We start from the raw sequence: 27,475 nt of genomic DNA on the forward strand, positions 1-27,475 counted from the left end.
ACCCAGTGCATTAAAACATTGCAAATTTATTTGCCCATACCACTCCATTAAAAAGATCTTCCCTCTTTTATCTTAAACTACTATTCACTATGGTCTTGCTTGTGCTGTGCTTAATAATCTTAAATGTAGTAAGTATTATATGTGTAATTGGAACAAATGCAACTCTTAACTAGATCTTTCAAAAGCCTAATTTGGTTCTGTTTTGGTTATTCCTTTGCCATTTTTCTAGAAGACTTAATCTATATAACAAATAGAGGGGCAGTGGTTGGATACTGTTTCCTTTTTCTTTTCATATGAAAATCCTTTAAAATTGAGAGAGAGAAAAAAACCCAGCTCAAATAAACAGAAATTACTTTGAAACCAGAAGAATTTAACAAAGGTTGATTTTCTTATCCAGGAAGTTTATAGCATCAGCTGACACAATTCAACAGAGAACTAGATTGATTTGAAATTACTGACCTGTTTTCTTTCAATGCAAATTTTCCGTTCTATTTTGCCTTTAGGAACACTCCAGTATATTTTAATAGCTTATATATTTCTCCATACGTTTAGAAGATGTACATTGCATAACTCTATAGCTTTTCATCTTATGTAAAAGGCAGAAACATTTGACATGGCAGCTCTTCTATTAAGGATTTTCTAACTAACTGCCTCATAATCCCTTTCTCCGAGGTGGGCATAAGAAGACTACAGCATCATTAATGAGTTTTCTTAACTATTTTATTTATTGACATATTGTCAGTCTTACCTTTGCCTGTGAACTAGGTTTTCTGGTTTATCATGATTCTAAATATGAATGTGAAATATATGAGCATTTTGATAAAGATTTTTTAAAAATCACTGGTGGATTTTAATATAACAGCTATTTAAAAAATTACTGGACCAATTTCTTTACAGCAGCCATTGTATTTAGGTCACAAAATTGTTCAAAATACTGTTTTGTGCTTAAACAGAAATTTTCCAACTCTGTCAATCAGTTGTTCTTTTTGGAAAGTCTGGACAAAATGCATTCAGCAGTTTGCTGTTCTGTGCATGACATCATTTTCACTAGGGAAAAAGTAATTATCTGCCACAATTTCTGTTTTCCTTAGAAAATAAATGAAAAAAAATGTTAAAACAACTCTGAAATACTTCTAGATGATGTGTAATTCCAGGATCCTATCAACAGTCCTGACCTTTCCACATTTTATTATAGAACAGAACTGGTTAGATTCCAGAAACCTCCAGAAAGAGACTTGCTGGAAAATAATAAACATCCTATTACAGTAAATGCGTGAACCAACCTGCATTATCTCACCCCTGTGCTCCTCTTGATTCTCTAGCTATCACCATTACTGTTCCTAAGTAGAAATTTCTTTTATCAGCCCAGCTTCCATGACTGGAAAAAGTAGGCAGTCCTTGAGGCACAAAGAGCTTGTGAGCACAAAAGCTTGTCTAACTACATCAGCTGGTCTAACCAAAGATATGAACTCTACCTATAAGGCTTGTCTGTTGTAGATACATCACAGCAAAAGTAAACAGACTGAAAGTCTTTTCTACTTGTATTTGTATGGAATGGTGTTTTGTTCCCAAGGATTCTCAGTCTGTGAAATGATTTCCACCTCTAGAAGGTAACTGGACTGAAATACTTTTCTGCTTTAGTTGTTTTGRTGTAGTTAAACTGATATTCAAAAATGAATGTAGTTATAGAAGAGTTCCTGCTAACATAGATTATGCGCCCTACCCAGCTTAAGCTATATTTCCATGTCCATATTTTACTCCTATATCTCTATATTCATGAAGGTTTTTACTGATATGGCATCTGTAAATTCTGCATTKTACTGGGACAAAATCCCTGCAGGTTTACACACGATTAAGGGATCGCACAGCAGAGATTCTGCTTTCTTTATTCCTGCCTGTGCGCTTTGTGCCCTGGATTTGTTCCCACACATGGAGGCATGGGCACAGGGGAAGAGGAGAAGGGCATTTTCAACAACTGTCCTACCTTTGTAGAGACAGGGCTTCTTTCCTTCTCACCTTCAGCAGGCAAGTTAGATCCTTCTTACATAGAAATACCTCCTCCTAAAGCCTTTAGCCAAGAACAGAGGTAAAAGCTTTGTTTCAATCTCCTTGACCAAAAAATGCAATCTCTCAAGAGGGATAGCCATATAACTTGACGGTCTGAAACTGCAGAAGCAGGGCAGAGGCCAGAGGAGAACCTGAACAACTACTGTATGGAGAATAAAAGATCACGATTCTGAGAAGCAGTTTGCTAACTCACCAGGCAAGAGAGTAGCATGATCTCACATCAGAAAAGGGAGGAGAACAAAAATAATTCATTACAGCATGGGATTGCTAATGTGTCCTAATATAAAGGCCAATACGTTCTGCCTGTAGGAATTTAATGTTATTTCCAAAGAAAAAAAAATTTTGATTAAAAGAGACTTTATCCAAAAGTGCATATTCTAAAGTGTTTTTAGAGTTACAGTTCTAGTGATTTCCTAAAATAACATCCTTTACAGGAAAGAAGAGCAATAAGCTGTTGTTGCTAGAAAGCCCAGTTGCCAATGACACTAGCTAAGTTTAAAGTCTGCTGCTTAGGAGGAGCTGAGGATGCCAGAGATCATATTAGGCTTAATGCTGTAACTAGACAAATAATATATTGTTTTCATTTTACTGGACAAAGTTAGCTCTTATTTATGCTCATGAGCTGACTGCTACCATTGTAATGTATGTAAACGTGGGCAGTCATCTGAATAGTTTGGCATTTATTTTATGCTAGTGAATTTCAGCCACTGACAAGTGGCTCATGGCAGGATATCCAGCTGATCACGGTCACTTCTATTAGGGGGAAAGGAAAGAGGTATATGTTTCCCTCAGATGAGACTCAACAAGATTCTCCTTAAAGGGAGGCCCAGCTTATGKCAGAAAAATAAATGACAACATAGTACCTGAGATTGGCAGGAAGGTATAGATGGCTAAAGCAAACATAGGGCTAAGATAGTCTAGACATATCACATAAAACATTGGCCTGTGCTGTAGCTTGCGGTGTTCTTATGTATAGTTTTGCCATTTTCTTTAAACACAATAAAACATGCATTAATAAATGTCATAGAAGATCATTATCTCATTCCTTAGTGAAATGTCTAAGCAAAACAAGTAAGTTCTTCCAAAGGGCTGTAAAAAATGATTGCAACAATAATCTCTTTGCCAGTCCATCTTCCGGTCCTGCACTGTGTGGGAAAAGTCACAATGGATGTAAGCATGCAAAAAATCATGCCAAAGGTCTTTAGGCTACATTTGTGTGTCTGTTGGGGGAAGGATGACAGATAGTAAAGCATCATGAACATTAAATTTCTCCTTTTGGAAGAAACTGCTTTTGCAGATTTTTCTCTACAAAGATGCCTGTTATCTTGGATTCTTTCCTGTGGTGCTGAGAGCCACTTTGGGCACTTACCCTCACATGGATTGTATGATGAATTGTTTCTCTGCAAAGTATTACATCAAAATAAAGCCCCTGATTGCTTTGATTGCAAACTGAAGGAGATTTTTAAAGAAAGCAGTAATATCAGAAGAATCAYAGATTTATTCAAGGCCTGCTGACATACTGCACTGTATATAAGGACTAGGAGTCCTGGTGAACAACAAGTTGACCATGAGCCAGGAATGTGCCTTTGTGGCCAAGAAGGCCAGGGGTATCCTGGGGTACATCAGGAAGAGCATTGACAGCAGATCAAGGGATCTTCCCCTCTATCCAGCCTTGAGAGTACAGTGTCCAGTTCTGTGTTCCCCAATACAAGAGCTACTGGAGTGAGACCARAGAAGGGCTACTAAGATGCTGAAGGAACAGGAGCATCTCTCACATGAGGAAAACTGAGAGAGCTGGTCCTGTTCAGCCTAGAGAAGAGAAGACTGAGGGGGGATCTTATCAATATGTATAAACATCTGAAGGCAGGGTATAAAGAGGATGGGGCCTCTATAGCTTTGGCACAGCTATAATGAAGACAGTCTAGGACTACCCGTAGAGGAAGAATAAACATGTGCAACATTGGAAACAACAGGGATGTAGTTGATCCTGTCTGAGGGAGTGGAAATGGACTATGTAGTTTCTGGGAACCCTTTGCAACCCTCCTACTGTTACAATAAAGGGCACAAATTCACACTCTGGGTGTATGCAGTGTATTTCAAATTACAAGTTCAAAYGTTTATAGCTACCTATGGGAGGAAAAAACATGGGGCCAAACAGTGGCAGAAAGAAAGGGACTCTAGGCCCATATCTCAAAACTTCCTCATGGACAGCAAGTCATAGAGACCTTCCATCCTGAGAGCAGTTAGCTATGGACAACCAGCTGTTTCTGACTATTAATGGGGGCATCATTCCTCTGAGTATGCTCCATCAGAGCACTTTGTCCTTTAGATGGGTTTCAACTATATGTCAATATGGGAAGGATCATACAGCCTAGATCATGTTTTAGAAGGACTATCAGTCTCCTCTTTTGTAAGGCCGTTTAGTTCAAGATATTTTTCTGGAGCTGGTTTTCATCTCATAATTCAGCATCTGCCTATGCCAAATAGAGAGCTTTCAGCAAGAGCAGAGCAGGTTGCTCCCGTGGTGCTCACATTGAGAGGCTGGCTGGATTCTTGTCTGAAGCAGGAGAACAGCAGCTGGGTTGGAGCCAAAGCCCCAGTTCGGCAGGGCCTGGGAGGGCAGAAATTCTCCCTCACCAACTGCGGAAGAACTGGCAGAGGCCAGGGGATCAGGTCTAAACAAGTCTGACTCGCATGTATTTCTTGTCATAGCTAGGGGACATTTCTGCTAAAAACAAATGAACTGTCCAAGTGAGGCAACTTTTGAAGTTGCAATTATGTTGTGAAATGCAGGGGCAAACCAGCTGTGCTCAGTGTGCCCAGGGCAGGAGGAATTGTCACTTCAGTAAAATGACATTACTTGTAGGCTCGTACTAGAGAAGTTCTGAGAAAGGAGAGTGTTCTGAGTGTTCCCAGAACAGTTTGGAAAAGAAGGGATTTTTTTCTTTCTTTAAAAGAATATTATTCTGCTCAGGTAGTCTTCCTGTGGCAAGGACTCTGTGTGTTACTGTGCTCTTCCCAGAGAAAACCAAAATATTTAAGGGATGACCTACAGCACTGAACTGCAGCCCACCAACAGAGCGGAGTATATGCAAATAACTGAGGTGGCTAGTGGGGACTGCGGCAGCAGCAACTGCAGTATATAAAGCTCGGAAAAACTGCGGAGTCCTGGAAATGCAATGTCCTCTTTTCAAGCCAACAAGTTGTGAGAGTGGATCAGTGGARAAGGAAGGTGCTGGGTAGGAACAAATGCCATTCTGCAGAGAAAAAAGTGGGGGGGGGTTGCTGGTCAGGATTACTGCCAGCGGTCTGTGGAGAGTGACTGTACAGCTGTTTTGGGGAAGATTTTAGGTTTCCTCAATCTAATTCACAGAATTAAAGAAAAAGGAAAATAAAAGGCATTATCTAGTTCAGCCCTCCAAACTAGATATAGCTATACTGACTGCACAGATATATATATATTCACACACTGCCCTAATAGTCCACTCAGTTCAGTGGTGTGTCAGTAGACAAAGTCGACCATCCACCAGGAAACTATTAATGAGAAAGTTAGAGGACACTGCATTCGTTTACCTGGAAAAGGCTTGTGGCTGGGAATACTGTGAATAAACATGGGAAATGTTGAATGTGAAACTGGAAAACAAATAAATTGGCCAACCATTGTGAAAGCATTTCTTGCAGCTGATTTCTCACATTCTACTTCTGTCACTGTATCTTCACCAGTTAAGAATAATTGGGGATTAGAGAAATAAAGTACAAAGTAGTTTAGGAACCAGTTCTTTGGAATGTATTTATGTCTGATGGAAAAATGATAACTTATCTGTATTTCATGGAGGTTGTAGCTCACATGACTTTGTTTAAGGAGGTATAAATAGYTGGGTTTCAAAGGAATTTTTCTGCTATTGTTTCCCTGCAGAAGGTATCATYCTTGATAAGGGACACTGCACATATGATTTCCCACTGATTGTTTGGAGTTAAATTCATTTTTTTTCTGTTCCTGGCTTTGTTTTCCTCCCARGAGTCTTGAACTTGATTTCAAGACTTACACATTACACAAGGTCTGTCAAAAAGCCCTCTAAAGTCAGCAAAAATATTTCTCTTCCACTGACAGGCTTTACTGAATCGATGGCTGGAAGTGTCTGCTCATTTAACTTCCCTGTGCATCATTAAAAGAAAATGCATATTCCAAGCCAGCACAGCAGAGGTCTGTGATGTTTCCTAGTGAAGATGTGAAGAGAACCAGCATGTACAMCCCCCCCACCCATCAAGCTGAAAGCTTGATGAAAATGTCTTATGATACTTGGCATTCACATTCTTTTTTATTATTTCTCTAGAGTTTTATAGCTATATTTTTCCAGATTAATCCAAAAAATAAAAATAGCTTGAGCTCACAACCCATTTGTTGATTTTTATTTATATTTATTTTCATTTTCAAGGGAGTGTTCCCATTCTTTCTCATTTTTCTGGTTAAGCAAACTCTGTTCCATGTTCTCTCAAAACTTATTTTCATTTTTTACGGTTCAAAATAAGTGCCTTTTGCCACTRTCTCCTAATCTGTGTCATATTTTTCAGTATCTTACAGTGAGAATGCTAYGTTTGACTTTTTTCTCCTTTCCTGTTCTCATTCTATTTTTTTCTATTATTCTATTATTTCATGCTTGACTGCTGTCTTTCCTAGACAGAATATAGCTGTGACAAAATACATCTTCTGAGCCTATTAATATGATATGATAGTATTAATATGATAGTAATTCCAACCAAACAACTCTAAGTCTCTTGTATTTCAACAATCAATACCCTTCTCAGAAATACAGAAATTGCACTAATTAGTGTAGTAACTCTCACTCTACAAGACAAAAATATTTTTCAGATTGTCTTACCGATGCTCTGTATAGCTCTTTTCATTGGCACCCAGTCTGGTGTTGAAGATTGGCTAAGGCCAGCATAAGACCCTTGATTTCCTTCCTGGAGAGGTCCAGCTCTGGAGGTAACGGACAATGACGGATTTTCTGTGTAGCTTTTCTGTGATGCAGCAGGCTGGAAGGCGGTTATATTTACAAGCTGCTCACCAGGCTGGATTATTGAATCCTATTGTACACTTCCATGCTCTCCTTCTATCAGCAACTGAAATTTCAGTCTTGAATCATCCTTTTATCCTTCTGATTTCTTTTCACACTATTATTATTATTACATTAATATAAAGGCAAGGCAAGTCAAGAAGAAAAGAAAAACACATTTGCAAAGACAAGTTTCCTTAAAAGCTTGTACTGTGAGCCTGGAATTATCCAGGCTCCTGAACAAACATCTGCCCATGTGTCATGAGTGGTTAGTGACACCTTTGCCTACACTGGGTGTTAGTGTCACTGACTTTGTCAGAGAAGTATCATCTGCTGCACCCTTCTGGACACTACCAGAACAGCACGTTCTCCAGAAATGCCCAAAGAAAATCGGATAAGAATAGAGGATAGCTTTGATTAAAAAAAAAAAAAAATGCAGTTTCCATGGTTTCTATTAGAAACTGTACACGTACCTCTCTACCTTTTGTTGCCCAAGAGCCAAGAAAAAGGATTTTCCATGCTATCTTTCAGCAGATTTAGAGTGGTTTCAGGCAGCACTYTGGAATCTACAGTTTATGGTATTTTGCTGTCTAAGAGCAGAGCAAGCAGTGCTGTCAGTGGCAGAATGAGCCAGGATTTGCTCTGCATGGGTTCGTATCCCCACTCGTCCTCTCCCCCTGCCCCCTGCCAGCCTCACCTTTCTCATSTATCTCCCTGTCACCTCCAAACTGAAAAATCTCCAGGTCTCCCATGCTCTCCTCACCCCCCAAGTGGTCCCCTACTCCTTCTTCTTCCCAGAATGGACCCTGCACCTTTCCATGGGGTACTCGCAGCTGCCTTTAGGACACCTCMTTTCTTCTAACATCTTTGTGTGCTTTTATTAGGCACAAGGCAGATGTTGCCAGCATTCCCCTGCTGTCCTGCTGCTTGACAGGGTACAGACCTGCTGCTGGCCAAGCTGAGATGAGTGATGACTGTTTCCCCTATGAGTTTCCTTTAGGAGAACTAACTATGTTTTTTTTCCTCTGTTTTATCACTGATTTTCTCAAATCTTGTAGGAACTAGATCTTGTAAAGTAGGTCTGCCAGATGTGATTAAAATTGGATGATATGTTCCAAAAGTGATCGTGGAGGAAGGAACAGCCAACCTGAGGTCATAGAAAGACTTRTTTGCTTAGGAACCAGGCCCCCTCAAACATTGCAAAATATGGAATGAATTGGAAGTGCACCATTCAGGTTCTATAAATTGCATGCCAAAAATATGAAAAATGCATTTTAACTGCTTTGCAAAAATCTACTTTATCTCCCTCAGGCAGTTTCATTTTTCCCTCATTGGAAATGGCAAAGTAAATTTTGCTTGCTGCACTGCATTCTTGAAATGATATTGTATTTTAGTGACTAGTAGCAATTATGCAAAGTACGATACCAGGATGGGCCTAGATTAAAAATGCTGTCAAATTGAAAATATTTTCCTRTCTAAAATGTTCTAGGTGATCCTGCTTGAACAGGGGGATTGGACTATATGATTTCCAGAGGTCCCTTCCAACCTCAACCATTCTGTGATTCAGTGATACTGCGACTGTGATGCATTATATTTAGAAGTTTCGATGTAGCATTTGTGTATATGTAATCAAGAGAAAACCCTCCAAGTATCCTGATCCAACTAGCTATATGCATGTACTGTCTCTGATAGAAAACTTGTTTCTTTGCCCTGCTTTTGCTGCTCTTTTAATAGACAGTAAAGGGAGTTTTGACTGCAATTCTGTTTAGCAATTCCTTTTGCTCAGAGATATACAGCAAAACCAAGACTGAAGATGCTATGTTATATTGGAGGATAATGTAGGGTATTTCTTTCATTTCAGATTAATTTCTCACTCAGACTTTGCTTCAGAGATGCTGTTGGSAATTGGATGAAAATCAAGGTAAATAAAAATATAAGAGTATCAAGRAAGCATATCATGTTGCATTAGCACCACAAAAAACATAAGGCAGCATCATCCTYGTCCTATTTTGCTTAAGAAGCCATCTGTCGCTAAAAGCAGGAGCTCATACTYAGAGAGTCGCTCTGCTCTTTGCAACAAGAGCTATAGCTGCTCTATAAAATAGCACGTGTGTGTAATTTCCTGAATTCCTGGGTCAGTTGGGAGTGCGGTGCTGTCCTTGGAGGGCATGGCGCAGCATGGAGGCATTAGTGGAGGTCTCAGGCCACATAGTTGCACCAGATTGGTGGGATCTGCTGGCTCACAGTCCCCCATTTTTGAGGGCTGCTGGTCTTCTCATTGATTTTATCATCACAGTCCTCACTGGGGATGTCCTCAGTGCTAAAGGCCTGGGTATCTGCCACYTCGCCCACCCCCCAGGCCCTAACAGTTCTGGAGGTAACGGCATCTGCACACAGCTGACACCAGCGAAGCAAGGCCCAGCAAGCTGAGAACGAAAGCGCGTCCAGCAAAACCAGATGGTGCCCTCACATTTCACGACATCCAGTACAAATGAGTCTTATTTGGAAACATATACAATTCAAGGTTGTTGACTACRGCAAAGGGGGTCACAGAGTGGGAGAATGATTAACTTAACCCGACCGCCTTGTTTGTTTGATGCCGCCTCACTCCAGTGCAAGTCAATAAAACTTTGTGCATGGACACACGCAACTTCCAGCACCCRCCAGCTGGGCCAAAATGGGGATTAGCAAAGCTGCCTTTCTCTTTCTTTTCTTGCTCAGCTCAGGTAAGAGCCCTTTGCTTTGCGCTTGAGTAGGGGAGACGGGGACCAAACACTTGCAAGCTCCACGTTGTGGAGGTAGGTCCCCAAATCCATGTATCCCCAGGTACCCAGCTGACGCTGGGTGTTGGGGTGGCCGGCCAGCGAGGGTTGCTGTTGCGCACACYGAGCGCTGTGGTTGCCACGTCCCCCGAACAGAGTGGGCTCAGCRGGRTCGTGTGGTTAGAGGYGGYGGGAGAGCAGYRGCCYGGTCCTCGGTGTTGGTGTGGAGAGCAAAGGGCTCCTCCAGCYGTGCCGGGGCTCRGCACCCTGCGGCAGCAGYCTGCTGCCAAGCCCACCGCAGTCCCTGTGACGGCTGCCTCGAATGCCAGCAGGCTTGGGATCACATCCCAGAGCCGTTCCTCCTGCCAAGCACTGCCGAGCGCCGTGGTCCTGATGTCGATCCTTATGGTAGAGGTTTACAAATTTTTAAATGCAGCATTCAAAACAAAATCAAAAAGAAAAAGAAAAGACTCTTATATTTGAGCAATTTTGTATTTTCTATAGCCAAACACTTTTCTCTTGTTTTCTTGAAGCAGTAAGTGAAAATTTAGTCTTCAGTAATCTAGATCAATTTTTTTCACAGCTAAGTCAAGAATACCTTTTGCAATTTCTGAAGAAGATAAGAGGCCCTCTAAAGATAATATACTGATTTGAAGCACATCTACAAATTGTATAAATATATATTGCATGTGTGGTATACATTAGATTTCAATCAGCTATCAGATTCTGCTGGTACTTTAACATTGCATGTGATTATACAGTGCTTAAATACTTTTTAAGAATACTATTACAAACATATGAACACAGTCTGTATGATTTTATAATAGCCCAGTGATGTAATATGACCTAGAATAACAAGGATGTATCATTGTATGATTGCTGGGTTATAAAAGGCAGCTAGTACAGTGCTGTGTTTGTTCACTGCAGTCAGTTCTAACTCACTTGCTCCAAAGTAATGGGCCACAAAACTGCGTTAAAATCTTGTTTTATGTCTTCTTGTTTAGTACTGGTCAGTTCCAAAGAGATGCATATGTAAAAGAACAAACTGATATGTGCCCATGTAATTGAATATTCTATTTAATTTGTATGTGTCATGTAGATTTATAAAGACTTGGCCTTTATATATGTACATATATGTACACATATATTATTTCATGATCTATCTATATAAATATATTCAAATGTACATTTATACAAATTTTGGCTAGAATAATACATACTCTGTTCTATTTTGAAATTCATTCTATTCTTTTTTTCATTTACATTTTTGTAATCATTTTAAGACAATTTACATCACATTTGCTTTTCTGTTATCTAAGCTTCTGCTGGTCTGCGATGCCTGTTAGCTTCTGCATGTCATCCAAAGTCTCTTGTGTACATAAACCAACTGAAATAAATATTCCTTATCGTCACTGAAATGGAATGGTATCCAAAGTGGAAGTCTCTGGACTGACACACAGCATTTGAGATGAGCCAAGAAAAGCTTAGAAAGTCACATTTTCCTAGTCTGGTCTCCGGTAGTTCAGTAGCAATGGACCCATTAAACTTGGGGAAAAGGCTAAGAGCGGGAACACTTGTCTGCTGAGTCAGTCAGGAGAAGTTGGTAGGCTGTTGGCACTACATGTGGCCTGCAGCTAGGATTAGATAAGGGAGGCGTTTGTGTCAGGCATTTCTTCAGATGAATTCTTATAGCATTGAGCAATCTCTGCTAACAGCTATCAGAAGATTGCTCTCGTATCTTCTAATCACCCGACTTTCTTAGTGGCCCGAATGCCTTTTATTTTGTATGGTATGTAGAGGTATGCAACTGCATAGATGCCCCCATTTCATGGGCATTACACTGGAATGATGTTGCAATGAGTTGAATCTAATATGGATGTTTGCACAGAAGAAAGATTCACAATGCTACCTGGAAGAATGAAATTCATTGTTGCTGTACAATGRATTAGCACAGAGTGCAAAAGGATTTATGTAATGCAAAGCCTGTTGCTGACTCTGAGGCTGGGGTTGGGGCTCTATAGAGAAAATAGCAATGAATTTTCTCTGCCTCTCAGTAGTAACAGCCTGAAAAAAAGAAATGATTAAACCATATCACTGCTGTAACTCTGTAACTTGATGCTAGATATAGAAATAAACTGTTGTATAAATTAGGAGCAGAAACTGAGAATCTTTATAGACATTAGAGGGAAAAATCAATCAGGTGGCAAACTCCGTTATGAATGATAACATTGTGGAGCTAATTTTTTCACAGAAATGTTAAATGTATTAGCAGGTTCATCAGATGCATCTTATGTGCATCTAACTTTCAGAGATATGCATACTAATTCATTTACTAATTTATAATCTTAGGCTAATYTGTTGCTGCTGAGATACAGCCGGACAGATTTATTATTAAGTCTACGTAGCAAACATAACAGTGATCATCGTAAAAGTTTATATAGTCATCTTATGATTGACATTTCTTGCCCCACTGCAGGACATCTGAGGACAACCAAACCATCCAGTGACCAGTAAAACTGTAGAGACTGCATATYCCATATGGGAGGTCATAATCTCATGTCCTCCCAGCTCATGCATCTCCAAAACTTTAATGTTGATAYCAGTTCCCATGCTTCACTGCCTGCCTTTTCTTGACACTAAGCCCCTCTCTCCACTGTCGCTTACTCTTGTTCACTTTTCTTTTTCTCTGCTTCAAACTCATACATAACTGCATTCAGAGCTACTTCTCTATATCTCTCTTTCATTGTTTCTTGCTATCATGTATTCCAGTGAGGTAGCTGTGATTGTGCCAGGAGACCAAAATTTCCTCAGAGTTTGTCACCATTTACCCGGAAGTACACAAAGCAAACGGTGGCTTCACCTGTCAATGCTACATGGAAAATGGATTTAAAGTCACAGATTATTTTAACTGCAACATTCTCGTTTTTAATGTCTGCTTTCTTTTCTTCCTTTGTAGTGAAAGGGGATATACTAGATGACTATTTAAGAACAGATGGTGTTTGGATACTCACTCAAAATAAACAGGCTTATAAGACAAATAGTGAAAAAGAATGTGCGGAGAAATGTGAACATGAAAGAAATTTTAATTGCAGGTAATTTCTGTTGAATCCCAGGCTATGTCATTGTGGGTGACTAAATAGCTGATCAATGACATTTTCCTGCTATTGCTCAGAAGTAAGCACACCCTCAGTTTTGGAAAGAAAACAAGAAACAGAGAAGGTGAATAGCTGGAATACGTAGTTAAAAAGAAGTTAAAAAGCTATGGAAGAGGCAATCAAGTAAATGGTTTTTAATTTCAGCACTTGTTGGAAAATGGCACACTTTTTTCCCCAGGAAACTGCAACACACTGGCATTGAGGCTTCTCAGCCCTTCTGCTCTACACACGCCACTGCTGCTCAGAAACAAGAATGGGCGCATCACACAATTTTTACATGAGCATACTTGGATAAAACAAGTTTAGAGCACCTGGGGGGGAGAGGGGGCCAGGGCACTGTCACCCAGGTGTCAGTTCAYGGGAAGTGCCTCCTGGGAAAGCTCCTTCTTCAGAGTTGAGAGTAGCTGGCAATTCAAGCAACTGAGGCTGCCTGAAGGGCTGGAGGCACCATCTGCACCCATCAGAGACCCAGTGAGGGGCTGCTACAGCTCTGCCTACAGCAGCTTTACCTACGTCTTCGCTTACACTTTGCCTCCACCTGTAAATTACCACTAGGTCAACTAGAGGATGGATTTACAAGTGTATTAATTAAGTGTTTTCATCTAATGTTACATGGAAAGCTGCTTGCACCTCTTTAGCTGGGTATTACTGTGTTTCATGGAAGAGGTTTGAGATAATTTGTTGAAGGGAAAGACACTAACTTGAGAAGCTAGGCTGCTGTTGATRATATTTTGCAAATGCAGTATCTAGCTTCTCACACAGTAATTTAGTCATGTAGTCATACCTGCTGATAGTCAGCCATTTCGGATCAACAGAAAATGTTACTGAGTATCTCTGAAGAGCAGTATTTAAAGATCTAAGTGGATACAGAGAAGTACTAGAAAAAGAATAACTTACAGAAAATTGATTGCAAGTAGAATAATACGAGTTGATTTAATAAGATCGCTTCACGTGTTCTTCTCAATTTCAACAGGGCCTTCCTATTCACCAGGAAAAAGCAACAGTGTTTAACATTGGCTGAAAATACCAAAACAACTGTGATGTTCAACAGCAGAGATGCAATTCTTTTCGAGAAGAAAAGTATGTATATAGCATATTGCTACACAGTCACATGTGTTAAGTTTATTCATCCTTGAATTTGCCGCTGTACTGCTGCAGAAAAACAATGCAGATAGTCATAGTTTCAGTGAGGTGGGCCTTCACTCATTAGGAATGGGCCTGAAACTGCCAGAAATGTTCACAKATAGCAGTAAGGATTCTTACGCTTAACTCGGACTGGATTTAATCCAGACTTCTTTAGTCATGTGCTACTGGGACCAGGCAGAACAAATATATCTCAAAGCAAAAATCATGCATTTCTCTTCCCCTTAAGTATTTACAGTCCTCTGCTTCGTGGAGCTGGTGAAATACTTGGTCATATGAAATTTCAACACCATAGGATTACACACTTTTATGTAGCTACTTCCCTAATTTTGTAATAATTCAATCAAGAATTATTTGACTGAAATATTTTATCTACTTATATTTCATTTTTTAAAATCATAATGAAACATCTATGTTTAGTAAGTTGTCTTATTTACACTCAATTGTTGTATGCCAGGATCAGATAAGTGTCTTAGTTTTAAGAGTATTTTGGAATTAATTAATATTTTTCTGTGYTTTGAACAGATGCTATGTAGCAGGAAAAACACATTTCTTTTAATGAGACTGTCTCAATAATTTTTGTGAGAACATACACATAATACCATTGCAAACATTAACTTCAATGAGTCTTCTAGGAGGAAGAAGGCCCCTATTACCATTTAGAGAAATAAGAATAAGTAAGATAAATAGTGGAGATTTCCTGTAGGAAYATTTCAGCCCATTTGAGAAGACAGAAATTTTTAGGGTCTTTATAATTCTAAAGAGTTTGAAAATACACAGAAATATTAAACTGCATGAATAATCACGGTACAGGTTCCTTTTACAGTGTTAAAGTTTTAAAGAGATAGCAATTCACATCTGGATTCTCAGCTAGTACAAATTCATATAATTCTGATGAATATGTTAATTTTTGCATGACAAAAAGCATGACAAAAAGTTAGAATGTTAACATCTAACCAGCTTTTTTAACTGGCTAATTCTGCCCATTTCCTGGCACCATATGGAACTCAGAKTGTAACAAATATCTTCAGTAGTTACTAGCTTAGCCTTTAGCTGGTTATCACCCAGTGAAATTTTATTCTAATGGTGCAATACATATTCCTTGGTATCTTCTTCCTGTGCTAGTGACAGGTGGATTTTCTCATAWATTTCCTTGAACTTATGTTTAGCTCAAATGAATTACTAGAACCAAGAAAAAAATAGAAAAATAATGGTGGACTTTGCAAAGTATGGCTTGATTCTTTAGTATTATGATGGTCAGACTTCTTCATGGTTTAAAAGGAAGAAGTACTATTAGAGGTATTTCTATCAAAAGGCTCTCAGAGCAGGCACCTTTTTCTGCAGCCCTTCTGCAGAGTTACTAGTGGCTTTAAATGACTGGGAGACCTTTCCTGACTTTCTAAGAGCAGAGGCTGGCTCCCTTCAGCTCTCACTGCAAACTGAGCGGAAGTCAAATCTCCTCGATATTTAGCAGCTATCAACATTGAAAGCTGCTATGCCAGCAGTTCGGTAGCCAGACAAGCTGACCTTCAACAGGTACTGCCACAGTTTGAAAGTCAGATCACATCTGCCAAATCTCTCTGTTTTCAACCTATTTCTCTTTCCCCATTTTATCTTTGWGCCACCATGTTTCAATGGTAGCAATAAACAGAAGTAACCCAATCAACATGCCTGAGACTCAAGTCAGCTGGATATTAGCAGCAAAAAACACATCTACCTCACAAGCCTTTCATTTACATCTAATGAATTACCAGGCATCATTTGTTTAYCAACCAACTTTGTCAGGATCTGCAGCAATTTTATGACTGCCTGTGTCAAAAGAGGCTCAGTGTTTTCTCTGAAAACTTTGGCATGTAGATCACATTTCCTGGAGGCACTCAGTGCAGCAGTTACAGCAGCCTGGCCTATCTCGGCTTCATTTCTCTTTGAACATTCTGGTCTTGGTCATGGAGATCTTCAAAGGAGATAGGAAAGATAGTGGAGGATTTTAGAGGTCACTCTTGGTTTGTGTACAGATCTGCTGAACTTCCCTATGCACCCACCAYGACCATGCATATTTGATGTCTTCCCATCTAGTTGAAAAAGAAAACACCACATCGGATAGTGTTACMACAGCAGAGACTGAATGTTTTCTCTTTTCTACCTCCTTATCTTTGAAGATAAGCCCAAGTAGCCCTAACCTCTGCTTTCGTCTTCCACTCCTACCTTCCTAAGCACTCCAGGAGAGAATCACCTTTGACACCTGAGTAACTCTCAGTCTCCCGCACGTATACCATTCTGCTGCCTGTACTGTGACTAGACAATACACTACTTCTGGCTTTTATAAGGATATCTTTTCATGAGAGTGCTTCAGCAAAAAATGAGTATTCTTTTAGCGATAGCAGCCCAGAAAATTGGTTCCTTTCTCTTTCCAGGAGAGAGATTTACAGTGCCTGTTTTTTCAATGGAGGATGTAGAGTCATCTCTCTCTCTCTCTCTCTCTCTCTCTCTCTCTCTCTGGTAGGCGTAGAGAACTACCTCACTCCGTCTGAAACTAGCAGCTACCACAGTATGCAGAGTGAAGTCTCTGCACAATCCAAGTAGCAGCATTTTGTATCAGCAATGCTCCCAATCCACCTCCACCTCAGATACATTTCACAGGACTTATAAAGTACATTGTAAAAGGGAGAATCTTGAAGGCCAGGAGATTATAAACAATAGCCTTCCTGAAGCAACCTAATTATCACTGCCAGGGTCACACAACTTGAACGAWTGTTCAGTCTTCTTAAGCCCAGAAAGGTTTTCTGTTCCCTGTGACTAGTACTAGGAAATCCTTACGACAAAACTCTTTTATGCTGAGATAAAATGAAACGTGTTTACCTTGGAACAAGCAGCCTACAGAATGTTTTGTGACTCTGCCACTCCCTTCAGCTCATGGTGATTATACAATTTYAACTACACCTGATTTAGACCTTGGACCTCTTCAGCTACTCTGGCATCAGTATTTGYCAGACCTTATTTTCCTTGGGACTGGATGCAAAAGATATGTACAAAACAGCTAATACAAAACCAAAAGATTCATCCCTATATGAATAAAATCTTGTCTGGCTGTGTTGGGCCACACAAGGTATGTATTCACACTTCACCCCACCACAGACACTTTGTGATCTGTATGCAGACCACACTCTGGACTGTCTGTAATTACAAAAGAAACTCCACGTACATATGACTGGTAGTTCCAATTCCACTTTTTCTAYATTAGTGGCAAAACTCTATGAGGAACCCTCTTTTGATGTCAACCTCCTTGTTAATAGTAGGAAAAATTCATAAGGCACAAATATATATTGTAGGCTAAGCTTGTTGTATGGTGTTCAGTCACATTTCTTCCTTCCTCAACCTGTAAGAGTGCTTTCTCTTTTAACCCTGATTTGCCTCTCAGAGTTTAAAAAACATGTTTTTTTCCAGTAGCTCAGTGGCCATCTGTGTTGTATACTTCCTTGTGGTAATAATATTGAAAGTTTTTGCTCTTGGTCAGGAAAGAATGCCTTAATAATATGMTTAAAGATTTACTTCTCTTTATGGAGCAGTTTCCTTAGTGGAATCTTAATTTGTCTTGACATAGGTATTATAGTTCGACTTTTGATCCCATCACTCTTTTGAGGAAGATAATAGACTTTCAGTGATCACAGGCTAAGGCTACCACAGCAAAGTCCTATATATGCCAGAAAAGTAGGAGAGATTCTGGGGCCCATGCCTTTCCACTAAAAATGATGTTTAAGAAGGACCAAATACCGTGGCTCAAATCTGTAGTGATCCCCATGTGCCTTTTGATCAAGGAAGTTACTGGCTTGCCTTCATTCCTGACCCACCTATGCAGATCCTCCATCATCCTGGGCATCAGATGTGTCCTACCTTTTTATTTCAATAGGCTAAAATCATTTAGGAGGTACCTGGGAACAGCAGAAAGTCCATGGGCAAGGCTAATGCYACTCAGAGATGATCATGCTTGGACCTGCTACTGGAGTATCAGTGTTGAAGTAGCAATGACAAGACCTTTGGGCACTCCAGGAGCATGCTGACAACCCAGGTAGCGGCTCTGAGGACTGTCTCTATTAACACATTCAAAGCAGTCATTTGTAGGCCCAGCCATGCATGGCAATGGCAGTAATTATTGCAAGATGTCAAAATCAGGGTCAGTTCTTCAGATCAGATAGGTCTTCTGTCGCTGCTCTAACATCTCCATTTGACCTTTTGGGGTTTAGGGAGAGCCTTCTTTTGGATACAGATTACTGAGAAGGGGAAATAAAAGGCATTTCCCAATAACTGACATTTTTAAAATCTGTGTTGTTAATAATGAAGTTGAGATCAAGGTGCTTTGTGTTTCCTCCCCTTGGAATACCATTAGAATGTATCTGGGAGTCTGAGGCTAAGAAGAATTGAAGACGTAGGGTTCATTTATGAGACACGTATTCTGATAACTAAAAAGAATAGATAGTTGCATAGTATCCATACTACAGATGTGCTTATGAACAACACATTTCAAAGCACCTCCAGCTGTTGGTGAAAGACCTTCCTTTTTATCCCAGTAATATGATAATAYAAACATGCATATCATACAGTTAAAAAACTCTATAACTTACTGTGTCTGTTTCCTTAGCTTGATTTTATTTCTTTTATAAAAATGATTCTGAAACTTTTATCTGGAGCTCCTTAGTAGTTGCTAACTAATTTGGTTTTAAATATTTTATAGAATCATAAACCTATATTTGGATGTACAAGAAAGTCAAAACATGGGTAAATGTATCTAAACTGATGAGCTTTATGGTTGAATCTGTAAATACTCAGATCCAAGAAATGCAATGTTGTAACACTGTTGAACCAACAAAGCCAATTTCATTTTCAGCTTACCTCCTACAATGTAAAAGAGGAAATGGGAAGGACTACAGAGGAATGGAAGCCAAAACTCGGARTGGTATTCCATGCCAGAAGTGGGCTGAAAAAGCACCCCACAAACCAAAGTATGGCCTTATTTATATTTGTCTCTATACTGTTCTGAATCTTTTTTCAAGTTGCCCCTATTCAGTRCATACAAACAACATTATAGTGCCTGTTATCAAAGCAAGTTGTTTGGTGCTTTCTCTTCCTCTCTCCTGTTGTTACCTTTGACTCTACTGGCAGAGAACTGCAATGTGCCAGATAAGAAAAGGGTGGCTCTTCAGCTAGAGAAGTTGTGCCTAATGTTGGGCCTCTTAATAATGTGAGATGCTGATCTCAYGAAGACATGATGAAAATTTTGCCACTGAGGACAGTAGGGCTAGAATTCCTCTCTTTTATATGAGGTGTAAAACAGAGCAAGTGAAAGAGCTCTGAGACCTCTGAAAGAGGTCCAGCTGTATAAGCCCTTGCCTGCCTTCCAGAAGCAGTCAAGAAGAAACATCCAGCAAAGCATTTAAGGCCGAGAGGAACCTGGGCGCGGGGATTCTCAGGGCTGGCTGCTGATGCGCTGGCTGAAACAAGTCTGGAGGCAGAGGGCTTGTCTGCAAAGACACTGAGGAAAAGAGGAAAAGTGGATAATGACTCCTTTCTATTTGTGTTTTCTCTGATCTGTGTGGAGTATAACTATTTGAAAAGTTATTTTTTCTTGTTTTTCAATGAAATTTAGATGCATTTGTTTGGCTTGATTTATTCTTTGTTTGTTTGTTTTTAGTTTAAAAGCCTTTGGGAGACCCCAGAAGAAGGACTGCTGCAGCACAATGTTTATGGTCACTTGATTAAAAGCCTRTGCAAATTGGGATGCAGTTGTGTTGGGTCAATAGCCTCTTGAAATACTCCATCTTTAAAGTAGAAGCATTAAGAAAACTATGTCACAGAGCCACAGGTTGCAAGGAGCTAACTGGACTAGCTGGATRCAAGTAGTAAAGCTAATAACTGTCCTTTGAGACTGTCATAATTCTTACAGACTGAGCTTGCTCATCATTGGCAGCTTGAGTCTAGAAAGAGGCTGCTAATAAAGAGTTACAGAATGGTGTTCAGATTTCACTTATGGGCTACAAAGGGGAATACATTTCTCTCATGTTTAGTGTGAATGACTAGAGGCCAAAGTTAGCTGAGGAAGTTGGACGTTTCTTTCCCACTCTCCTGCCATTTTAATTCTGTTACAGTTTTACACCTGAAAAATACCCCAATGCAGGGTTGGAGGAAAACTACTGCAGAAATCCTGATGTGGATGAAAATGGACCCTGGTGTTACACAACAGATCCTGCCACCAGATTTGATTACTGTAACATTCCAGAGTGTGAAGGTAGGACATGAACAGCAAAGAAGGTATAATTCTTTTTTAGGGAAATTGTATTCAAGTAGGTGTTATTCTTCATTATTTGATTATTTATATTTGGTTATTCATTATTTGATTACCGAAGATTGATTCAAAATGTGAACTTAGATCAAGTTGGAATTTAAGAAGTTCTCAGCACAAAGTTGGTTTTACTAACTGGCTCTGGTTATCAAAGTGATTTTGTAAATACAGAGGAAATAAAGATTTTGAATCTTTTGCTGATATTGTCCTACTCTAAACCCTAACAAATATTTTAATTCTAGCAAGAGTAAAGATTGACCCAATGCTGTGTTAAATTCAGAATCCCCATTACCATCAGTACATACAGATACGTGACAAAGTCCTCCCTGCACATAACATGTATTCCTAAAGCTTCATTTATTTAGCGCTAGGCTGTAACACATGGACTTCTGGATTTCTTTCATCATTATATTTGCCTTCCAATGTTCTCTGTTACTGATGAATTGGGATCAAATTTCAAGGTCTGGTCCTAACCTTATTTTGTCTTCCTTCTGTCCTGGCAGTGGAGTGCATGCAGTGYAATGGTGAAGACTACCATGGAAAAGTTTCCAGAACAGAGTCTGGGTTTGAGTGCCAGCACTGGGATGCCCAAGAACCTCATATGCATGGATATACCTTGGAAAAGTGAGTCACAGTCAGTGCTGAATTGTCCCACTCATTCCCACAGTGCCTGGGAGACCCTCCCTGCAGCCAGTCTAGTTGCTGCAGCTCACTCGTAACTGACTCACAAGCTTRACTKACCTTCTAATGGCCAGTTTTCCAGAGAAGGACCTGAAGATGAATTTTTGCCGTAATCCTGATGGCGAACTTCGGCCCTGGTGTTTCACTACCAGCCCCACTAAACGCTGGGAATATTGTGACATTCCTCGCTGCAGTGAGTCTGACTTTCAGCAATTACTCCATAGGGTAGCCCTTCTCATCAGAATGATGCAGGGCGGGGAAAGACAAAAATCATAGCTCCTAGTATCATGAAGAAATCTTTGTGAACCAGAGAAGGTGGACATCAGGAAGCAGAATCATTCACTAATTTTCTGTTACATTAAATCATGCAAGTTCAGTGAGGGCACAGGTGCTATAAAGCACAACATTGCCACAGATTTTATGGAAGTCCTAATTTGTCTTTAATACTCTTGTTTTTCAATTAACCCTAGAAACATAATACTCAGTTTTAATCTCAGGCTATAGTGAAAACTTGTGACCTGCTGACTTGTGGGAAACATAAACATTATTGTCATACTGTGAATTTTTACTTGATGTTAGTTAACACAGGATAAATGCTCCCATTTTCCCTAATGGTAGATAAATCCTATGAAACAAATTCAGGCCTCAGAAGAAAACCTGAGCTTAATCCATTAAGCTGGGTAAACTAGCATTATACTAGTAGTATAATACTAGTAATAGCTAGTAACTATTAGTTATACTGATAACTGGTAGTATAACAGACATTCCTGAGGCCTGAATAATAAGTTTAGCATTGCCATTTGTAGAATTGTACCGCACTTTGAGAAAATTTATTGTATTCGTATTGCTAGAGCTTGCTTTCTCATGCATCTGCTCTAGCCAGTGCTCTAAAAAGCAGCATGTGTTTACTAAACATAGTTCACTTCAGCATGCTCATTTATAGATGGAAGAATGACTGTTTATAGACCTCTGTGTGATAAGGTAAATTGTGCAAGAGATCACAGCATATCTGTTTGGTGCTTAAAACTTACAAAAAGTTTAGGGAGCAAACTGACCTTTTAGACTTATATTTTTCTCCTCAAGAAACTACCTATATGATGTGTGTGTAATACATATGTAAAGTATGTTTCTTTTCCCCTCTACCCTCTTCAGGTGCTGTGATTCTTACATCGTGACTCTGATCTGACTGCTCGTGACTCTTACTTTTGCTACCCGATCAGTTGGCTTGCTTTCACTCTTCCTCCTGCCCCACTGTCCCAACTCACTGGCTTTGGAGCCTTTGCTCCAGACTGCTTTGCTTTCTCTCACAACTTCTTCCTGGCTCTTATCTTATTCTTTCTGCCCTTCCATCCTATCTGTATATGTCATCTTAATGTGCTCCTTTCATCTCATGTGTTTTTACAGGAATGTAAAAGACTATTTACTCCCTTTCCAGCTCTGTTCTCATGGGACTGCAGGTACAAAGTCAGGCTTGATCCAGCAACATTGTTTACCAACTGCTGTAAAAGGGCAGGCACAGGACATCTCTCCAGTAGCCCGACTGCCTGTGAAAATGTACAGTCTGGCTTTGCCATGGCTTTCACCAAAGTCACTTCTGCAGAAAGAAAAATGGACATGTTCCACATTACAAAAAACTAGGTGGTTTTTGTATATTTAAAAGCAATGAAGCAATGCTTAGCCTTTTTTTCTTTTTTCTTTTTTTTCTTTTTTTTTTAAAAAAACTCCCGTTACAGCTACACGCCCACCAGTTTCTGGATCCAGTTCCCAGTGTCTTTCAGGTAATGGACAAGACTATCGGGGCAGGATAGCCATCACTGAATCGGGAAGCACCTGCCAGCACTGGAACACACAGTTTCCTCACAGACATGGCTGGACTCCTGACAGCTATCCCTGCAAGTATGTTGAACTTCATTTTTCAGTGACTTTAACAAATACCAAAGAACAGCTCCAGATACATAGGCAAGAGAAGCACAAGTTTCCTACAACTATATTGTGATTTTCTCTCCTTTTGCCAACTCTCATTATTACTGTTCTGATCTCATTCTTCCTTTTTTTTCTGATTCCTTTTTTTTTAATCCACTGCTTTATTCTCATGAACTTATCTCATCTATGTTTTCATTCCTGCTCATTCGGCTGCAGAGTTGTAACTGTTTACTACTTCTATATTAAAAATTCCCGTGGCCCAAATGGCCTATGGCTTTTGCATGCTTTCAGTGCATTACTCTTCATGCTCTTACTCCCTTTTCTGATGCTCCAGGGTCAGAGAAGCTTGGCCTGTGGAGCACTACCAAAGAGCATGAGTAGCTGGGACTGACAAGGGTTTTAGCGCTGTAACTGAACCCTGTGGGCTCTGAAATGGATCCAGTAAGTTTTTCTGGGCATGTGGAGTCCTGCCCAGCGCTCTGAAGGAGGGCGGAGGGCAGAGAGCAGTGTGCACCTGTGCTGGCATGTGTAGACCTCCAAGAAGCAGTGTGTGACATCCAGCTTCCCCTTGGTCTGCCAATGAAGGTGTGGTACTCCAGTGGCTTGTGTTTTCCAGTCAGCTTTTACAGCYTCATCTTGGCCTCCAAAACAAGGGCAAAAAGTGGACAAGTAACACTGGAAAAAGCTCTTCATAAGTTATCAACATCTAGACTGTAATTACAAAAGCTATTGACTTATCCCAAAATAGTGGTGTGCAAGGTAATTCATTGGTAATAAGTGTAATCACTGAGTTGAATTCTGCATTCAATAACTATTAGTCTTGCACACAAACCATTCTTGATTTCCATGAGTAATATTAAGTCAGTGTTTCTGTTTCAGGGGCTTAGAAGAAAACTACTGTAGAAACCCTGATGGAGAGAAAAGGCCCTGGTGCTATACAGTCAACAGAGCTGTGCGGTGGGAATATTGTGCAATTCCCCGCTGTGATGGGACAGAACAAGAGATTGCTGGTAAGAGTAGTGGGGTGTACTTGAGACAAGGACATTGAAGCAGTGAGACACTTTTTTTCTCACTGTAAACATGTCAAATCTTTGTTCAGTCACTTTGTAACTCTTGTTATGCAGTTGTTCTGCTTGGCATGTTGCAAAATCTGCCAGATATGATTTTTGGAAAGTTGGGCTTTTAATGATGAGGAACTGCAGTGAAGGATATAAGTCACCACTGAATACAACATTAGCAAAATTAAAGGGTGAAAGAGGTTTATTTCTTTGACCCCCCCCTCCCCCCCCCCGAAGGTAGGGTCTTTTCAAAGCATCATAAACAAAGTCACAAATACCTCTAATCTTGGAGGAATTTTGCCTGTGAGCAATCTGGACATGTAACGCAAATATTTTCATGTATACCAAAGTGAAGCTGCAGGATGACCCTTCCAGTGAACAGCTTCTGACATATGAGGATAATCTGTGGAAGTTATCCAAATACACTTGGAAATGTTCTTCTGTTTTCCATGCTGACTGAGATGCTGCTCAAGAAGCCATCTGCATAAGTGAATCAATCCTTTTCGCCCTTTTGTGTGTTTGGTGCTTTCTTGTGCCTACTGAATACGAACCTGAAATTAAGATGCGAGGCGTTGGTTTCTGTTGTTCTCTGCAGGCACTGATGTGCCCGAACAGAGTCCGGTCCCAGAGGAGTGCTACCGAGGCAAAGGCCTGAGTTACCGTGGCACAGCTTCCTTCACTGTGTCAGGAAAGAAATGCCAAGCCTGGAACTCCATGTTCCCGCACAGACACGAAAAAACCCCAGACAAATTCCCAGACGCGTATGTTTGTTTTRGCTTTTTTGCTTTATCTGACAATGACCATTGCTGGAAATGATATTGATTGCRTTATCCTTACACTTCCATGATTTAAAATATTAGCAGTAAAAGACAAATTTTCACCATCATTTTTTTTCAAGATGTGAAAATATTTTCTGTTAGYCTAATTTAAAAAAATAAAATGCCTTTCCATCATTTAAATTCTGAGCAAAATGTAACTGTGTCATTTTACATGTAGGAACCTGTGCTTCTGGTAACTGACAGCAGGGGATTTGTGTCCCGATTCTGGGCATCTGCTGAAATACRCATTTTATTTAAGCTTTTTTACTTGTTTTATCTGGGATGAACATAACATTCATATTGCAAAACATAGTTATATTACGATTATTATTACAAARTTAAATGTTCTTTGTGGTTTGAATTGGACACCCAGAATTACACAAATTTAGTTTTCTCACTWATTTTGTTTACTTGCTTTTTTAGACTAACAAATTGGACCAATGATGACTTCCAGAGCTAATCATACTTACTAATGTCCCAGTTGTTAATAAGGGTAGGAAAGCAACAATTGCTAGGAAATCCATCATTGCTTGGTTTGTTACAAGTATGAGCAGGAAGGTTGATACCTTTCTATTTTTTCCCCTTTCTTTATGATTTCACCCTAAATAAATTTGGTTGGAAATGTTCACTTACATTTTAGCATCAAAAATATTGATGTATTGAAACTCAAACATATTCAGAGAGGGTGTTGTTTTTCACAAATAATTTTAAAAATTGGAAGCAAGTTATGAAAGCATGCAAGCAGCATGTTCTGGCATATTTGGAAAAAAGCATTTCATTTTTCTTCATTCTGTAACTCTGCAATGATGCAGGATTGGGGAATACTGCAACTTTGCCAACTATTAGAGAAAGGAATTCCACTCCCTCYTGCCCCACAAAAATAGCCATGGCAGTGCTTCCACTGCATTCAGTGGAAGTATATTTGCAGAAAAAATGGTTCATGTGCATCATTATTTATTTGCCATTCTTCAGAATATGAGAARGAAGCCTTTAGCATTTAAAAATAATTATTTTGTTAAGGCATAATTGCCCACTAACAGTATGAATGTTGCTGTATATTTATTGCTAAGTAATTTGCACATTCACATACTTGTATATGCTTATTTATATGTGCTTAGAAATAAAATTATTGTGATATTGCCTGCTCTAGATGACYCTGCTTGAGCAGGAAGTTAGACCAGGTGATCTCTAGAGGCCTTTTCCAACCCCAGCTATTCTGTGATATTAGTCACTTATTCAGGCACTCAGCACATTGATATATTGCATCCAGAATTTATGCTGATAGTCAGATTATGTTTCCTTGGGTTTAAATACATTCACCTYTCTGAAGTGCATGTGAACTAAACTCTTCATTCATATCACAGCCATAAATTTGCATGATGGTAAAAAGATATCAGGTAATATGCAAAAAAAATGTATTTTTACATCATACATATCCACATTTTTTTGGCAAGATATTCCTATGACCACCTTTAGYGCTATGCAATGTGAATATTGTGCTTCTTTTTGCAGGGACTTGAGGGAGAACTATTGTAGAAACCCAGATGCTGATAAACATCCATGGTGTTTCACCACTGACCCTGACGTGTCATGGGAGTACTGCAATTTAATGAGGTGTGAAGATCAGATACAAGAGCGTGCGCCAGACTACCTTCCTGCAATGATGGCACAAGGCTTTGGCCCGACTACACCCACCACATCTGGTAAAGCTGGCTATAAGTGTCACTTCCTGTTGCACCTGTGGGTAAAGCAAATCATCTATCAAAATTACTCTTGAGTACTGCTATAACATAAGAGACAGTCACATCCCTTCTCCAGGTTTCAGAACCATGCCTTTGAATTTTGCAGCACATGTTCTGTAGTCAGTTTGTATCCTGTGTCCTGTATCATTTTACAGCACATTCTGGTGGATACGTTTTTCATTTAGGGAAACAAGAGGAACATAGACAAAATTTCTAAAGCTTTTGTAGCCATGCACCATTGAAATATGATGGCAGTGAGTGTCAGTATTGTGGGAATTTTGCTGGCGCTGTGCTTTATGTTTTTAGGGTGTTGCCCTTAGCTTGAGTGGAGTAGTTTGGTTCATACACAAATGTGTTTTGCCCAAGTTTTGCACCAAGAAACACTAGTTTATGCTCTATCCTACTTTATTGCTCTCTTAATTGAAAAACCCTTGTTAGTCAAAGCACTGTGACTATCTGACATAGTGGAGTAKCCCAGTGGACATTTGCTTTGCAAGGGAATGTGTTAGGGCTGGGTTAAAAATTCATTCCCTAATGGTGCAGTGTACTCTCACTCACACGAGGCAGATGGAAGTACCTGAAGCCACATCCTTGGAAACAACTGCCCTCTCAGTTTAATGGGCTGCTAACTCTAAATATAGAGTTGCTTGCTGACRCTAATTCAGTAAGGATCTTGGAGTCTTTTCCAATATTTGTGATATGTTACAGAGGCATTTGACCTGGAGTCCCATGATT

General features: G+C 39.8%; 1 protein-coding gene across 4 annotated transcripts in view; it reads left to right on the plus strand.

Annotated features, from left to right (window-relative positions):
* The first annotated feature begins 9,801 nt into the window (after positions 1–9,801).
* The window catches only part of LOC146594480 (plasminogen-like), a 29,689-nt gene continuing 12,015 nt past the window's right edge, over positions 9,802–27,475 (plus strand). Inside the window, exons 1-11 of one of the 4 annotated variants that reach the window (XM_085307418.1) lie at positions 9,802–9,850; positions 12,843–12,978; positions 14,015–14,121; positions 19,067–19,181; positions 20,325–20,464; positions 20,980–21,142; positions 21,274–21,392; positions 22,933–23,095; positions 24,002–24,141; positions 24,776–24,941; positions 26,511–26,701. In XM_085307418.1, the coding sequence (XP_085163544.1) occupies positions 9,802–9,850; positions 12,843–12,978; positions 14,015–14,121; positions 19,067–19,181; positions 20,325–20,464; positions 20,980–21,142; positions 21,274–21,392; positions 22,933–23,095; positions 24,002–24,141; positions 24,776–24,941; positions 26,511–26,701 (1,489 nt within the window). The remainder of the gene's footprint in view (positions 9,851–12,842; positions 12,979–14,014; positions 14,122–19,066; positions 19,182–20,324; positions 20,465–20,979; positions 21,143–21,273; positions 21,393–22,932; positions 23,096–24,001; positions 24,142–24,775; positions 24,942–26,510; positions 26,702–27,475) is intronic. The other 3 variants (XM_085307419.1, XM_085307420.1, XM_085307421.1) reach the window with 3 other exon arrangements.

Source organism: Rhea americana, unplaced genomic scaffold (assembly GCF_003343005.1).
Source record: "Rhea americana isolate MKP2758 unplaced genomic scaffold, rheAme1 scaffold_258, whole genome shotgun sequence".
In the NCBI taxonomy this organism is placed as follows: Eukaryota; Metazoa; Chordata; class Aves; order Rheiformes; family Rheidae; genus Rhea; species Rhea americana.